Source organism: Delphinapterus leucas, chromosome 8, assembly GCF_059928025.1.
Source record: "Delphinapterus leucas isolate spDelLeu-1000000601 "Yukka" chromosome 8, BTC_Dleu_Yukka2, whole genome shotgun sequence".
In the NCBI taxonomy this organism is placed as follows: Eukaryota; Metazoa; Chordata; class Mammalia; order Artiodactyla; family Monodontidae; genus Delphinapterus; species Delphinapterus leucas.
This window is the reverse complement of record NC_143136.1, coordinates 18,850,953-18,867,444: the sequence shown is the minus strand read 5'-3', so window position 1 is coordinate 18,867,444 and position 16,492 is coordinate 18,850,953. Positions and strand designations below refer to the sequence as shown.

The 16,492-nt window shown below is 53.4% G+C and overlaps 2 protein-coding genes across 2 annotated transcripts; one reads left to right on the top strand and one right to left on the bottom strand.

The window, feature by feature from the left end:
• Positions 1 to 101: 101 nt before the first annotated feature.
• Positions 102 to 4,983, bottom strand: CNPPD1 (cyclin Pas1/PHO80 domain containing 1). The gene is made up of 9 exons (XM_022567729.3): positions 4,902 to 4,983; positions 4,712 to 4,799; positions 4,152 to 4,260; positions 3,537 to 3,618; positions 3,252 to 3,372; positions 3,038 to 3,166; positions 2,033 to 2,094; positions 1,548 to 1,665; positions 102 to 1,313 (listed from the first exon to the last, which is right to left on the bottom strand). Exons 2-9 carry the CDS (start codon positions 4,778 to 4,780, stop codon positions 768 to 770), a joined length of 1,236 nt encoding a protein of 411 aa, XP_022423437.1. The 5' UTR covers positions 4,781 to 4,799; positions 4,902 to 4,983; the 3' UTR covers positions 102 to 767.
• Positions 4,984 to 6,111: 1,128 nt separating this feature from the next.
• RETREG2 (reticulophagy regulator family member 2) lies at positions 6,112 to 12,215 on the top strand. The gene is made up of 9 exons (XM_022567727.3): positions 6,112 to 6,863; positions 7,148 to 7,254; positions 7,979 to 8,009; positions 8,370 to 8,505; positions 8,912 to 8,996; positions 9,300 to 9,443; positions 9,606 to 9,700; positions 9,855 to 9,990; positions 10,243 to 12,215. Exons 1-9 carry the CDS (start codon positions 6,583 to 6,585, stop codon positions 10,854 to 10,856), a joined length of 1,629 nt encoding a protein of 542 aa, XP_022423435.2. The 5' UTR covers positions 6,112 to 6,582; the 3' UTR covers positions 10,857 to 12,215.
• Positions 12,216 to 16,492: the final 4,277 nt, after the last annotated feature.

Below are 16,492 nucleotides of genomic sequence, written 5' to 3'. Positions count from 1 at the left end.
TGAGTTGCAAGATGATGGCATCAGGGAGTAGGGAGGCTGAGAAGGTAGATATGGGGAGGAGAGTTCTTCGAGGGCTGCTGCAGAAGGAAGAGTCCAAGCCACGCAACTGAAATTGTTTATTGAAATCTTGGTTCTACAAAAAGCGTGAAAAACCCAGATACAAAGCAGTGGCCAGAGAGGCCTGTGAAGAGAACACCCGGGAGAGGAACCAGAAGAGAGGTAAGCCCAGGAGCGGGAGACTAAGAAGAGAAGGGTGGAAGACGAAAGGGCCAGGTTGCAGGTCCCAGCAGTCCCTGGCTCTTCTAGACTAAGTCCCAGGGACGGGTGTGGAGAGGGTTTCCCACCTCACCCCACCTGCCCGCAGCAGCTCCCACTGTGGGTGGCCCTGTCAGTCCCTGCCTCTCCTGCATCAGGGACATCACACAGACCATGGCCAATGTTTCCTCCCTCCCTCCCCCCATCCTAGGTAACTCAAAAGTCTAAAAGAGCCCAGGGGAAATGGAGGGACAGGGGCTCCTCCCCTGTCCACCTGTGACACACCCCTGGTCGCTGAGCTGAAGCTTCTCCCGGCACCACCACTGCCCTGGCCAATCAGCCAGCCACTGAGGGACGGAAGAGCAAGTGACCTTCAGTCCTTCTGCCCCACAACGCCCTTAAGCTCCATCACTCAGGAGGACAGGGGACCAGCCAAGAACCCAGATCACGCTTTGCTCCTCCAGGTTCTCAGGGACTCCCAAATCCTCTTAATGCGTTCCTCAGAACCCTACCTAGCCTGGAAAAATGAAAGACTTAAGGCGGGCCAGTTCCATGATGCCGAAGAGGGAACACTGCTGGGGCTGTGGGAGCAGCGGGGGCATCGGGCTCCAAGGCCAGGGGGGAGCCAGGCCGTGGGAGTGGTACCAGGGGCTGGGGGGCCCAGTGGGGACGGTATGGTTGGGGTGGTGGCAGGTACGGCAGGCTGGGGAGTCCTTCTGGAGCTTCTGGCAAAGGGGGCAGCTGTGGAGAAGAGCGAGAGGAGCCGGAGCAGCCGGGGGAGGCAATGGTGGCGGCGCCCGTGAGGCCAGAAGGCTGCCCCAGAGTGGACGCGGCCCTACGTCGACTTCCAGGCAGCTGGAGACGTTAGCAGGAGAAGGCAGGCACCGTGGCACCGAAGCAGGTATGCAGGGTTCCGAAAGGCACCTGGAGGCCAGTCCAAGGTCTGGGGGGCCAGGTGGGGGGCTACAGGACTGCCCCAAGGACTGGTGTATTACGGCCATCGATGCCACAGCCAGGGCCACACTGCTCACATATGCCATAGCTAACAGGCAGGACACCTGCAGGAGAGGGATTAAGAAAGGTCAGTGCCCAGATCCCCTTCCCCCAAACCCGCTTCTCACTGCCCTTAACACACCCACCCCTTATTTCTGGACACCTGGACTCAAGTGAGAGCTCTCTATCACCATCTACTCCCAAACCTCATCTCCTGAGCCTTTCCGTATTTGCTTTCCATCATCCCACCCTACACCGCAGCCGGCTCAAGCTCCCTATCCTTCCTGACCCCTCCTCACCTTTGCCAGCCACTGGCAGAGGGAGCCCAGGGCCAGCTGCCAGGCAGGCTGCTCCAGCAGCACACACAGGTCTGTGTAGGTGTACCAGCCCCGCCGGCGGCCCTGCTGCTCAGCCACGCTGCACAAAGAGGAGAAAAGACAGAGAGAGTCTGCAACCCTCCTGCAGCTGGCCCACTGGCACGCTCTTTCCCCTGGGGACCCACCAGGAAACACTAGGGAACTTGTTAAATGTACAGATTCCTAGACTACCCGTTGATCCAGAAACTGAGAATGAGACCAAGATCTGTATTTTAAATAAGCTTCTCCCACCCTCCCAAAGGTTATTACAAAGAGGACCGCAGACAGCTTTGGGAACCACTACCTTGGGCGATTCTTTTTCCCGTCTTCTCTCTCCCCCAGTTACACACACCCTCATCTCTGTTTAGCTCCTATGGCTGAAGCCTCCCCCCAAATCCCTCGACCTCTTCCTAAATCCTGGAACCTACCAGCTCTCCAGCCAGCTCAGCACCTCAAAGATCTCCCGAGGGTCAGTGTAGAGACGCCAATCCTGTGGGTAGGAAGAGAAGAGCGTCGAACCAGGCTTGGATATGAGCCACAGTCAATTAATAACCAGACCCAGAGGAGCAAGTACAACCATTGCTACGGGTAACACTTGGCTCTTACTGTGTGCCAGATACTGTTCCAGAAGTTTTTATTATTATTTTTTAAATATTTATTTATTTATTTTTGGCTGCATTAGGTCTTCATTGCCGCGCACGGGCTTTCTCTAGTTGCGGCGAGCAGGGGCTACTCTTCGTGGCAATGTGTGGGCTTCTCACTGCGGTGGCTTCTCTGTTGCGGAGCATGGGCTCTGAGCACGCGGGCTTCAGTAGTTGTGGCACACGGGCTCAGTAGTTGTGGTTCATGGGCTCTAGAGCGCAGGCTCAGTAGGTGTGGCACACGGGCTTAGCTGCTCTGCGGCACGTGGGATCTTCCTGCACTAGGGCTCGAACCCGTGTCCCCTGCACTGGCAGGTGGATTCTTAACCACTGCACCACCAGAGAAGTCCTGTTCCAAAAGCTTTTACGTATTAACTTACTTAGTCACCACATATCTGGTTTCATATTGCAGCCTCCATTAAAAGCAAGGGGAAAAAGTATTCTTGAGGATGGTCCATACTCATAGGGAGCCCAGCACCTAGGGACAGACAAAGTCTGGAAGCAAATAATCAGAGCCCAGTAAGATAAGCTCTGACCCAGAGTGTCCCCTGTGGTGCCTGGAGGATTGGTGATGAGGGATGCTCCATTTCTGGCTTCACCATGCCAGGAACCTCCAAAGGGTGTGCTTATTCCAGAAAAGCTAGAAGGGAAGACAGTAACAAGGGAAGGCACAGGGAGGACAAGCAAAAAGAGAAATGAAGAGACGGCAGAAAGCTAGGACATAAAAGACAAAGGGTGAAAGAAATATAAAGATGGCCCAGGAAAACAGAGCGAGAGAGAATAGTTACTCACCATGGCACTCAGGAAACCCCTCTCCAGGGCATTGAGAGTGGGCACGGCCACACCCCCAGCAGCTCCCCATTCATCACTGAAGACTTCCTCCTCCTCCCCTTCATCATAGAGGTACTTACTGGCCACCATCTGCAGAGGAACCAGAGGTGGTGTCAGTAGAGCTCACACCGGGCTCCCGGCTCACCAGAGAGATGAAGGGAAGAGGGCATCTTACCATGGAGATCAGGAACAAGTCAGACGATGACACATGCTGTAGGTAGTCTGGGTTTCGATGCCGGAGCCGCTCAATGTACACCAGAGCTAGCATCATAGCACACGGGGAAATGCATGCCTCCCTGGGTGGCGAAAAGGATTAGTAATTAAACCCAAGGGTCTTTCAGCTCTTGTAACTCTTATGATGCTCATCCCTGTATCTTTACAACTTCTCCTTAGAAATAACCGTTCCCCTCTCTCTAGGGCCGAAACACTCTCACTCCATCTCTCTCAATTGCAGGCTCACCGGGACACATGGGCTACATATTTCTTCTGAAGCCTGCGAATAGGACTGGGGGCTGCCTTCTGGAGCAGTTCCACAGCGATGTCTGCAGGGGGCAGAAGGAAAACAGTGAGCAAACAACTCCTCCAAAGTTGTCCCCACTGTTATCACCCAAAACTGTATTATCTGAGGCCTTGGGGGCAGAACCATAATAACAAAATAGACATCGAATTCTCCCACACTGAGAAGAAAAGCCCATTCCAGGTTTGAATTTCAGCTTCTTCCAGGAGGAAGGCTTATTTCCCTGTCACCTGAAATTATCTAGATTTGTTCTTTACTCTAATTCATTTGAAAAGGTACACATGCGTTGTTTCAGAAATATATGACATGTATCCTTGGAAAATTTAAAGTTTCTGGTATACAAATCAAGAATGATGTAGACTTGTAAAACAGCCATGTCTCCTCCTCATCTAGGCTTAAAAAAAAAAGTGAAACACAAACCTGGTGCTTACACCAATCAAATGCACCAGCTATGAAGAGACAGTGCAGTTCCCAGGGTACACCTAGAGTCATTTTGGTGACCACTGACAACCCCATTTTCAGGCTTCTCGTTGGCCCATTCGCACAACACTGTCTAACCTGCCACAGGGCTGGAGAGCTCCTCCAAGCTACAATCAGCTTCCCAGTCCCAGCCATAGTAGAGTCTCCTTCGGATCCGGGCACTCAGCTTCTGGTGTCCTGGGAGGAACTGAACAGGGCAGGAGGGTGGTGGAGTGCGAAGGGCAGGGAAAGATATGATGGAGATCGTGGATCCCGGCTGGAAGGGGGGTGCCGGGCGAGAGGCCTGCCTCACCGCTAGCGCGGCCCATGCCCCACCCAGCCCCGCATTCTCCGGACTGTTTGCCAATAGCAGTCTGTCCACAGGGGGTGGAATCCTCTTCGCTGAGGGCTCTGGAGGAGAAGTTCTCTGAGAAAGGCCCCGGCTGGCCACCTCCTACTCCATAGTCCTGTACCCCGCGGCTCACCCCCGGGGCCCAAGCAGCCAGGGCCTCGAGTAGGCACGGTTAGAGCGACTACCGCCTGGCTCCCCGGCAGAGCCATCAGGCGAGATCGCGGCCCCGCTCGGGCCCCGACGGGAGCGCCCGGAGTCCCGGCTCCAAGCGCAGGGAGGCAGGGGAGGGGGCGGGCCGCACGCTCACCGTGAAGTCCTGGAAGCCGGTGAGGGAGAATGTGCCTTCTTCGTCCAGCAGGAGCCCGGCCAGGTCCATCGCGCCGCCAGCCGCCGCCCTGCGAAGGTGGAAGGAAAGGGAACGAATTGTAAGGGGGCCGCGGAACCGCCCCTGAACGCCTGTCCACCTGCCCGCCGGCCTCCCTCAAGCTGGCCCCCACCCTCGCCGGTGGAGCAACCCCCGCCACTGGCCAGAGGCGGCAGGCGGGGCCGGGCAGGCGGGAGCCTCTTCCTGTTCCGCTCCGGGCGGGGCTCCGGGCTCCCAGCTCCGGGATCTGGGCTCCGGACTCGGGGAGTGAAGCTCAAGGGCCAGGACGTCCACCTCACCCAGTAGAGGAGACCCGGCTTCGAGGCGCGTGTTGTGCCTTTCCCGCGCCGCGCGTCTGCCCTGCGTTTAGAGGCCGCGGGGGCGCCGCTGGCCAGTCAGCGCCCGAGACTTCCTGCCTCCCGCTGGCCCGAGCCGCCGGCCCCGACCGCCGGGAAGGAGCCGGGCTATTATTCCTGGTATCGCTGAGCCCCAGCGTGCCCTCGTCTGAGAAATCGGAACAATTCTTAGGGGACCATGGCGCAGTGAGGATGAACGAGCCCGGCTGAACTTTTCATACCGATGTAAATAAAACAAAGACTCAGGACAGGGAGTTTCTCGCAATTGTTTTTTTAAAGAGGAGATAATACGCACACACAGAATAATATACATAAAAAAGCGTCAGGAAGAGTACACAAAAATTTAACAGTAGTGAATTGTGTACAAAAGGCAAGAGCACTTTTGGCTGTACATCTTCCTTTTGTACAGCTTGGAATTTTAGACCTAATTAAACACGAATTTTGTAGGATTATTGCAGAGATTAAATGATCTCAAGGAAACACAAAACGCTTGCTATATTTTAAGCCTCAACAAATGGTGTTGGCTTCCCTGGTGGCGGAGTGGTTGAGAGTCTGCGTGCCGATGCAGGGGACACGGGTTCGTGCCCCGGTCCGGGAAGATCCCACGTGCCGCGGAGCAGCTGGGCCCGTGAGCCATGGCCGCTGAGCCTGCGCGTCCGGAGCCTGTGCTCCGCAACGGGAGAGGCCACAACAGTGAGAGGCCCGCGTACCGCAAAAAACAAAAACAAATGGTGTTAACATGCCCCCCAAACAGTAAACAGCACCTAAACAGGGTTTTATTTTTAAACTCACCCCCAGACCCCAATCTCTTGCTTAAGCAAGGGACTGGAAGGAGTTTTCCATGCGTAAAGGCGGGAGAGCTTACAGAAAGATGGGAAGGAAACTACTTAATAGCTGGAGCTGTTTTTGAGTCTGTCGAGTCACGCGCTGCTGTTCGTTTATTCGCTGAGAGGGAACTGGGAGGACTAGTACCGTCGAGTGTTGCGTAAAGGAACGGTCGCCACCCTACCAGAGCAGAAGCAGGTCTCTCGGGGTATACCGGGCATCTGAAGCCCACTCCCTGACCCTGTCGGCCGCATCACGCCAGAAATACCGGGCCAAGACCAGCCTCCCTAGCCGCCCTGACTACACAGGGAGAAGAAAATTGGCTGGGGTGGGTAAAGGCGGAGATTTCCGTCCTTCCGTCCGAAAGAGACAGACACCGCTCGGCGCAGCCAAAACACGAACCTGCGTAAGAGCAGGATCACCGGCAACCGCCTGCGCGCAGGCTCCGGCCGCCCTAGCTCGGCGGTTAGGGCTTGTCACGTGACGGATTCGTCGCTCCGCCGTCACGTGACGCCCGTCCTCGGCCTCAGCGGCCTTCTCCGCTGCGTGCGCCCCCTTCCGCCTGACGCGCCCCCGGCGGCGGCCGCGCAGCCCTGGCTCCTCGCGGGCTCGGGCGGCGGCTGCGGCGGGGCCATGGCGAGTGGCGGTGGCGGTGGCGCTGGTAACACCGGCGCAGGTGGGGGCTCGGGGCTGGGCCTGAGCCTCGGCCTGGGCCTGAGCCTAGGCATGGGTGAGGCCACCGGCGAGGCGGAGGAGGAGGCTGCCACGGCCGAGGCGGTGGGACGCCTGGCCACGGCTCTGTGGCTGCGACTCCGCGGCTGGGAGGCGGTGCTGGCGGCAGCGCAGCGGCTGCTGGTGTGGGAGAAGCCGCTGCACAGCCTGGTCACGGCGGCCGCGCTCAACGGCCTCTTCTGGTAAGGGCCGCGGAGGAGGGGGGCGGGGCCGGGCTGCGCGGTAGAGCGGGGGCGGGAGAGCCCGGATTCCTCTTTCTGGGGAAGATGCTTGTCCTGGGGGACTGACCCATCAGCTGTTTTGTAAAGGTCGTCGTCCGCCTGGGTTGCCCCATTTCTCTGTCTTCGGGTGTCGAGTTAGGCCTGGAGGTTCCCATTCCCCCATCAGTGGGCGCTTTTCCGCCTTTGCGATGGATGTGGGAGCCTCTCTCACCCACTCACCGCTGAGCTGCCTGTCTCTCCCTAAGGTTGCTGTCTTCTTCCTCCCTACGGCCCTTCTTCCTACTCAGCATCTCACTTTTGGCCTATTTTCTGTTGGATCTCTGGCAGCCTCGCTTCCTCCCTGACATCTCAGGTGAGTGTTACTTCATTCATTCAGCAAGCCCCGTTGAGCACTTGCTTTGTGCCTGACTCACCTGGCTGGGTTGAATGGTGAGGAGAGCGTACAGCAGGCCACCTGCCTCCCAAAGCACAACTGTTTCCCCAGATGGGAAATATAATTTCCCCTTTCTCAAAATTAATGTTATTGTGTGTAGTAGTTAAGACTGCGGACTCTGCAGCCAGATGGCCTGGGTTCCATTGCCTGCTCTCCCATTTACCCTGTATGTGACCTTGGAAAAGTCACTTGATCTCCGATTTGCGTTTGCCTGTTTCCTCAACTATAAAACAGGGACTGTAAAACTTATTTCGTAAGGAGGTGGAGAATAAAGAAGTGAACTCACTTTATGTGACTGTGGTAGGGCTTCATATATGATAGGAACTATAGGAGCATTAGCTCTTCCTGTGTTTTTTGTTGTCCACATACTCACTTAATTGACATGTTGGAGTAACTAGGTGCCAGACAGTGTGTGAGTTGTTTGGGGTGTAAACGTGAATAAGATGTCGTTCCCATTGTGGAAAAAGGTAAAGTCTAAAGAAGGAGACAGACATACAAACGACAATAACAATGTAATACTTCCTGCAAATGGCATTTCAAAAAAGCACTCTGGGACTGCAGAGGAAGGGCAGCTGTTTCTGGCTTAGGGAGTGTTTCCCAGAGCTCTACACCTCAGTAACTTGTTTTCCTTCTCTCTCTAAAGCATCATCCCCAGAGGAGCCACACTCTGACAGGTGAGTGCAGGCCACCCCTTGAAGACAAATGCCCAATCCCTGTCTTGCTTTCGTGCCAGTGTCTCACCGCCACAGTGCATAGCAGTACTGCAGCTTCTGCAGGCACAGGCCCCAGCATAGTGAAGGCACTGGTAACAAGCTTGGTCCCAGGTTCTTGCGTAGGTGTTTGTGTGCCTGCTCCTTTCAGGGCAAAGGGTTGGGAGCTCTGGGCTTTGTTCCCCAGGACCCAGACGGCCTCCCTCTGGGAGGTGGGGTTGTCCACTTCCTTAGACTAAAGAGCTCATTGACATTCTCAGAGGGATTTGAGTGCCTAGGAAGCTGGTGTCTGAGGCCTCCAGGGGTCGTGTCATGTCTCCCCAGTGAGGGTGCGGGGTCAGGCGCCCGGCCGCACCTGCTCAGTGTGCCCGAGTTGTGCAGATACCTGGCTGAGAGCTGGCTCACCTTCCAGATTCACCTGCAGGAGCTGCTGCAGTACAAGAGGCAGAATCCAGCTCAGGTAACCTCCCCCACATCACACAACAGTTCTCTACGCTGTGGAGAAATAGAGGCGGGGGTGGGGAGGAGTGACTCGAACTCCCCAGCTGGAGACTGAAGGATAAGGCCTGGTGCCTTCTTGAGGCAAGATGTACGGCTAGTAGTCTGGTACAGGAGGCAGAATAAGCTTCTGCCATTCTGACACGGTTTCTTGCCGAGAGAGACCAGTTTGAATTATAGGTGTTCGGCAATGTTTGTTGCAAACTTCCTAGTTGGTGGTCCTGGGCATCCACTTGACTAAACTGGATCACCGCATTCCTAGAGGGCGTTCGCCTCGCTCCAGCAGCTGAGCAGTAATATTTCTTACCCAGATCAGTGGAGCGCATGCCTCAGCCTACAGTTCTTAGACCCTGTGCTCTCCCCTGCAGTTCTGTGCTCGCGTCTGCTCTGGCTGTGCTGTGCTGGCTGTGCTGGGGCACTATGTTCCGGGGATTATGATTTCCTACATTGTCTGTGAGTAGGGTCTGGCCTCTCCCCTTTCCAAAGCCCTGTCTTTGTTTTCTTTCCATGGGCTGACCCAGGGGTGGATGGTACACTGTCTGCCCAGTTACCCATTTACAGAGACCTCCAGGGGATGCTGTAGTATTAGTAACAGTGGAATAGTCATCTGGGGAGGGCAGTGGATGTGGGAAGAAGTTGGAACAGCCTCAGGAAGGGACTCTGTCTTCCTTCAGCCTTTTCTGTTTAAGCATCAGTTGAATGAGGGCCCTTGGGAAATAGGCTTAGGGATCTCTGAGTGGACACTCTAACCCCCAGTGCTGAGTATCCTGCTGTGGCCCCTGGTGGTTTATCATGAACTCATCCAGAGGATGTACACTCGTCTGGAGCCCCTGCTCATGCAGCTGGACTACAGCATGAAGGCGGAAGCTGATGCCCTGCATCACAAACACGACAAGAGGAGTAAGGGGATCCCATGACCCAGAAAGGGGGGGAATGGGGGAGGACCTTGGCCTGTAGCTTGTGAAATGCCCTGGGATTTAGATACTTTCCATACCTTTGGCAGTGTTTGTCCCCCACCACTGTTGCTGCTTGGTCACTGCCCAGCTGTTCTTGGTTCTCTAGAGCGGCAGGGGAAGAATGCACCCCCCGGAGGTGATGAGCCACTGGCGGAGACAGAGAGTGAGAGCGAGGCAGAACTGGCTGGCTTCTCCCCAGTGGTGAGGTCCAAGGGAGGTGGGCTGGGGGAGAATTGCTCTGCTTTAGAGCAGCCACCTCTCCACGGGGTGGGGGGTGGTGGTGGGGCAGGGATGCTCCTGGAAAATGGGCTCTCTTAGCCCCTTGCCTGTGACATTGATCCTGGTTCTCCTGCAGGTGGATGTGAAGAAAACAGCACTGGCTTTGGCCATTACAGACTCAGAGCTGTCAGATGAGGAGGCTTCTATTTTGGAAAGTGGTGGCTTCTCTGTATCCCGGGCGACGACTCCACAGCTAACTGACGTGTCGGAGGGTATGGTTCTTTGTCCCCTCCAAGCTTCCTGTTCCCTGTCGTGGGATGCTGGCTGTGCTCTCTGGCAGTTGCCCCCATAAGTGTTTTCTGTGGGGAGCTGATCCTCTAGTTCTACTCCAAACCCCTGAAAGACCCTAATGCCTAAGGCCTGGCCCAGCCTTCCATGTCTTGAGTTCTCAACCTTGAGCTGATTGGCCTGTTGCAGCTGCTCAGCACAGCAGGCCCATTCCTGGCCCTTCGTTTTCTGCCCAGATTTGGACCAGCAGAGCCTGCCAAGTGAGCCAGAGGAGGCCCTGAGTCGGGAGCTGGGGGAGGGAGAGGAGACAGACCTGGCCCCTCCCGAAGACCTGCTGGGCTCCCCTCAGGCCCTCTCAAGGCAAGACTTGGACTTGGAGGAGGGAGAAGATGTGGCATCCACGGAAACCTTGCTTCGGCTGTCATCCCCCCTTCACTTTGTGAACACGCACTTCAATGGGGCGGGGCCTCCCACAGATGGAGTGGTGCTCTCCCCTGGAGGGCCAGTGGAGACACTGAGCCCAGAGGCAGTGAGCGGTGATCTCATCACCCCACCTAGTGCCCTGTCACCCCTACTTTGCCTTGCTGAAAATGACCCGGCCCCTTCCCCCGCAGCACTCCCGCCTCTTCCCCCGGACTCACCCCAGCCCCTGCCTGCCCCCGAGGAAGAAGAGGCACTCGCCACTGAGGACTTCGAATTGCTGGACCAGGGGGAGCTGGAGCAGCTGAATGCAGAGCTGGGGTTGGGGCCAGAGACATTCCCAGAGCCCGCTGATGCTCCCCCCCTAGGGCCCAATACCCCGTCTCTGGTACAGTCAGCCCAAGAGGCTCAGGCCATGGCAGAGCCATGAACCCCAGGGGAAGGAGTTGCAGGCACAGTAGGGCTTCTTGGCTAGGGATGTCACTGCTTCCTCCTTTCCCTACTGCCCTGGGGAGGAGCAATATGTGGGGAAGCTGGCTATCAGATGGAGCCAGTCCGCCCTCTGCCTGCCTGCCTGCCTGCCTGCTGTCCTGGGCCTGGTACAGTACCTGGGATTGGTTTTAAGCTTGTAAATAATTTTACATTTGGGTTAGTGGATGTGAACAGGGCTAGAAGAGTCCTTCCCACTTGCTTCCCTGCCTCAACTCTAGTCTCATTCCACAATGCCCCAAGCCCTGGTGGTCTGTCCCTTTCTTTTTCCTCCTATCCTCAGGGACCTGTGCTGCTCTGTCCTCGTGTCCCACTTGGTTGTTTAGTTCAGGCACTTTATCATTTTTCTCTCTCTCCTGTGCCACGCTCCTCTCTGCTTTATTTCCCTGCTGTGTCCTGTCCTTAGCAGCTCAATCCCCACTCTTTGCCAGCTCCTCCTTCCCAGCAGGCCCCGGCGAAGCTTTAGGGAGGCTCCTGTCTGGGAGGTGCAGACGAAGCCCGGGGTGGTGGGTCAGGTCAGTAGTTACGCACTTAGTCGCTGTAGCCCGTGTATCCTCCACTGCACCCTTGCCCTGGTTCGTCCCAGCCTTTCCCAATGCAGGATGGGAGCAGGGATCCCACAGCACATGCGCCAGCACTGCGTTAGTGAGCAGGAGCTCTGTCTTGTGGGGCGAGGGGCTTTCTTACTATCTTAGGGAGGAATAAGGAGGCCTGCTTCTCTGGGCCATGGTCCAAGTGTGGTGGGACCCCCTACTAGGGTCAGGAAGTGGACAGTAACATCTGTGCAGGTGTTGACTGGAACAATAAAGTATTGATGGCTAGAACTGCTGCTGCCTGCCTGCCTGCCTCACTGTGAGCTATCGCCCTCACTCTGCTCTGCCCTTATTTCGTTGTCCCCCACCTCGCTCCTGGCTGTTTATTTACCTTCGTGCAAAACAAGGCAAGAAGCAAGGATTTACCCTGACAGACGTAAGTAACCTGCCCTTAGCCATGTTCTCTGATGCTGTGATATGCTTGGTGAGATTGAGCACGTCCAAATAAATTGTATGCAGGAGGAAATTGCTTTGGCTTCCCAGTCAGTAGAAATTTGGGACCGTAACAGTTGTTTTCTAGTGTTGCCCACAACCTTAACACTGTCTTCTCAAGAAGTCCTTACTCGTCTACATGCTGACAATTAACTCCTTCGGTCCTCATTTATCTATCCTGGGAGAACCAAACAAGCGGGACCTATACCTGTATTAAAAGTGATTCCAGGCCCAGGAACATTAAAGAAATGGTGTCTAGTGCTAATTGAATGCAAGATATGTGCTTGGCACTCCTCTAGGTGATTTATATTAACTCGTTTTTCCCTCATGACCCTGAGATAATAGATACTGTTATTTCATTTTACAGATGTTGACTTTCACAAGGCCACGGCCTTAGTACGTGGTGGAGCCAGAATCCAAACCCAAGCAGTTTGGCTCCAGCAATCACCCTGGAACAGGAAGCCCCTGTCCATTAGTAGGGCGCAAATGGGAAGATGCTCAGGGCGTGGGAATGATAGAGCACCAATCTGCATACTATCTCAGCTTCACAAAGAGTGGTCTCTTAACAATCCTTGCTCTTTGGGGGAGAACAACGTTAAAGGAAAGCCCAGAACTGGGCAGGTGGCCTTTTTTATGAGTTCACATCCTCGGCCTTCAGCTGGAGACACCATATGGCAATGCTCTGGCTTTTTGAGGCTGACTTCTGTGCTGCATCTCTCTTAAGTGTGTGAGAAATTTTTCTTTTCCATTTGTTTTACATTTGCCTGAAAGACTCAGGGTTTCAATGGCCCTCCCTGTCTTTTGTCACTGAAGGCATAAGAACTTGTAATCATCGAGAAATTTCTGAAGAGAATGAGAAAACAGTTATAATCATCAAACAGGCAATTCAGGAAAAGTAGAATTAATCAGAAAAACAATGGCTGCCGTCTGCCCCACCCATAAACTATTTCCTTGTTAAACTTGCAGCTTGAAGATAGAGCCAGAAGCCTGTAGTTGGGTCAAAACATTAACCATATGTTTGGAGTTCCATGAGAGTCCATTCTTGACACTTGCCTTGGTCTGATGGTTGCTATATGTTTGTCTACAAGTTTTTATTATCAGGTGTCCTGGCCACTTCCTGCCCCATGATGAAAGAGACAAGAAGCAAGCTTTTCATATGAGTGAAAGAAAAATGAGCAGAAATGTGAAACCTACAGTTAGGCTAAAGAAAAAAATGAAGTACAGGCTGGGGGAAAAAGGGTTGGTTACATGTTTATGTTTGCAGGGGGAGGGCAGTGCACTTCAGTTAACTACACATTCAAACAGCTAATAGTGTAATGTTGCTGCTCCTAAACTTAATTTTAGGCTGCATTACTGGAAAGAATATAATACCTAGAGGGTACTGTGCACAAGTGAGACTACTTCCAGAGGATGGCTTGCTATGCTTGTGGACAAGTGGGCAAATAGCAGAGTGCCAGAAGAGGATCACCAGAGATGAAGGCTGAAAATGTCATCACGTGGAGCATATGGGGAACTGTGAAGTAACAACGTTCAAGCCAAGAAGGGAATGCTGAAGTAAGTCACGTTAGCTGCCGTCAAACTTTGCAGGGTTATCTGTAGTACTGCAGAGGGCAGAAATTAAATCTTTGAGAAGAGTTTGATTAATAATAGTGTAGGCAGAATTTGTTTTTCTGGTCAGAGATTTTGCAAAACAGATTTAAATGATCTTTAAAAGTACAAAGATCGGGCTTCCCTGGTGGTGCAGTGGTTGAGAGTTCGCCTGCCGATGCAGGGGACACGTGCCCCGGTCTGGGAAGATCCCACATGCCGCGGAGCGGCTGGGCCAGTGAGCCATGGCCGCTGAGCCTGCGCTTCCGGAGCTGTGCTCCGCAATGGGAGAGACCACAACAGTGAGAGGCCCGCGTACCCCCCAAAAAAAAAAAAAAAAGTACAAAGATCAAGGACAGAGTATAAGAATTTTCCATCATGCAAGGCCAGTATATCACCATGCTGTTTTGCTTTTTGTGTCCAACTAAAGTCTCTTGGACTTCCTCCTCCTGCTCCCTTAAATGTTGGTTTTTCACTGTGTCTATCACTGGCTCACTTTTTCCTTGCAGTCTGCCTGGGCAATTTCACTTGTTCACCCATTCAGTTTCCACTCATATGCTGATGACTTCTAAATCTTAGCTCCTTTCCCAGAACTTCCGACTAAGCATCTCTCCACTTGAATGTCCCACGAGCACCTTCTGCTCAACATAACAAAAACTGAACCCATGCTCTTTCCACTCTGCGTTCCACCCCACTACTCCCCTACACAGATAGGCTTTTTCTGTATTTACTATCATGCTTGTCGTCACCACCAACTCGGAAGGTCTGCTTTTCTCTCATCCCACACCGAGAGTTGGGTGTGGAGTTACTGCTAATTGGGTGTCCTAATTATTTCTTGATTCAGCCCCCTCACAGCCCTGATTCACAACCTCCTCATCTCTCGCTTGGCCCAATGCAACAGTTTCCCTGCCCACACTCTTGACCCCCACCGAAATTTATGCCCAATAAAGTAGCTAAATAAGTTAAAAATACAAATTGGATGAGCTTTCTGCTATTTAATAGTAATCAAGGCTCTCCTCCTACAAGGTATCATTCAAGCTCCCTGATATGGTTAACAAGCCTTCTGAGGGACTTCCCTGGTGGCTCAGTGGGTAAGACTCTGCACTCCCAATGCAGGGGGCCCGGTTTTTTGTTTTTTGTTTTTTTTGCGGTATGCGGGCCTCTCACCGTTGTGGCCTCTCCCGTTGCGGAGCACAGGCTCAGGACGCGCAGGCTCAGCGGCCATGGCTCACGGGCCCAGCCGCTCCGCGGCATGTCGGATCCTCCCGGACCGGGGCACGAACCCGTGTACCCTACATCGGCAGGCGGACTCTCAACCACTGCGCCACCAGGGAAGCCCAGGGGGCCCAGTTTTGATCCCTGGCCCGGGAACTAGATCCCACGTGCATGCCGCAACTACGAGTTCGCATGCCACAACGAATACCCGACGCAACCAAATAAATATTTTTAAAAAATAATTTCAATTAATTTATGAAAGAAAAAAGAAGTCTTCTGAGATCTGCCCTTGCCCTGTCTTGCTCTTTACACTACAGCATCAACCCCAGACAGATTCTTTCCTTGGCTCAGCTGCACTGCCCTCCTCCACCCCTGCTCTACACCCACACCCCTCATCCCTCCAGTTGCTAAACATTTCACTTGTCTTTTAAGATGTACTTCAGACCACGTTCCATTTTCGAAGCCTTCCCTGATGTTCCACATCACCCACCCCGCCCCCCATAGCAGACCTGCTCTCCTAGTTCTCCCTCAGTGTACTGCTGTTTTTCCACAGATCACGTAGAATCTTCATATGAGTACGGTGTATGGAGTACAGAGGTGTATGTGTTTATGGATAGATAGCTGTTGACAAGAGGCCTCAGTTCCTCATCACACTGACCTCTTCCTATGGCTGCTTGAGTGTCATCACGACATGACAGCTTCCTTCCCTAGAGCAAGTGGTCCAAGAGAGCAAGAAGAAAGCCATAGTGCTTTTCATGACCTAGTGTCAAAAGTCACACTCCATCACTTCCACTGTATTCTATACATTAGAAGCAAGTCACTGAGTCCAGCCCAAGCTCTTTAAGGGAAAAGTAGAAAAAAAATTGTGGACTTTTTTTTTTGGCTGCACCGCTTGTGGATCTTACTTCCCTGACCAGGAATTGAACCCGGGTCATGGCAGTGAAACCACTAGTTCTAACCACTAGACCACCAGGGAGTTCTCTTGTGGACATATTTTAAAACCACGACACCAAGCTTATCTGGAAATTATATTCAAGAATTTGGACTGGCAATCTACCCATTATAAAAAAGAAAGACAATGTATCAACACATGGAAAATGAACAAATTTAGTAATAATGAATAATATACACAGTTAAACAACTAACAATACACATGTTAGATTATTTAGTATATGTTAGTCGTAGGTCTAAGTGCTTTACATGTATCATTTTTGTAATCTTCACCATCATGCTTGGATGTAGGACCCCTTCCCCATTTTACAGATGAGGAAACTGAGGCTTAGTGAGGTAAAATGGCTTGCCCAAAGTGTGAGGGCTTCTCATTGCAATGGCTTCTCTTGTTGAGGAGCATGGGCTCTAGGTGTGCAGGCTTCAGTAGTTGTGGCATGTGGGCTTCAGTAGTTGTGGCTCACGGGCTCTAGAGCACAGGCTCAGTAGTTTTGGCCCACGGGCTTAGTTGCTCTGCGGCATGTGGGATCTTCCCGGACCAGGGCTCGAACCCGTCCGTGTCCCGTGTTGGCAGGCGGATTCCTAGCCACTGCGCCACCAGGGAAGCCCCTTGAGCCAGATAATTATTTTTTGGTGGTGATAGGGGCTGTCCTGTTCATTGTTGAATGTTTAGCTGCATCATCCTTGGCCTCCACCCATTAGATGCCAGTAGCACCCTCTCCCCCACTATCCCCTTACCCCTCTGGACATTGAACAACTGTGGGGTAGAGGCCATAAGTTATTCACCTCTATGTCCAGGGCC

What these genes read in the sequence shown, in the direction of transcription:
- RETREG2 (XM_022567727.3), top strand. Translation starts at nt 6,583, where the DNA reads ATGGCGAGTGGCGGTGGCGGTGGCGCTGGTAACACCGGCGCAGGTGGG. An exon ending in AGAGGCAGAATCCAGCTCAG is followed by an intron (nt 8,506 to 8,911) that starts GTAACCTCCCCC and finishes TCTCCCCTGCAG; the next exon opens with TTCTGTGCTCGCGTCTGCTC. An exon ending in TCACAAACACGACAAGAGGA is followed by an intron (nt 9,444 to 9,605) that starts GTAAGGGGATCC and finishes TTGGTTCTCTAG; the next exon opens with AGCGGCAGGGGAAGAATGCA.
- CNPPD1 (XM_022567729.3), bottom strand. Translation starts at nt 4,780, where the DNA reads ATGGACCTGGCCGGGCTCCTGCTGGACGAAGAAGGCACATTCTCCCTC. An exon ending in GCTCTCCAGCCCTGTGGCAG is followed by an intron (nt 3,619 to 4,151) that starts GTTAGACAGTGT and finishes TGCCCCCTGCAG; the next exon opens with ACATCGCTGTGGAACTGCTC. An exon ending in ACTTGTTCCTGATCTCCATG is followed by an intron (nt 3,167 to 3,251) that starts GTAAGATGCCCT and finishes GTTCCTCTGCAG; the next exon opens with ATGGTGGCCAGTAAGTACCT.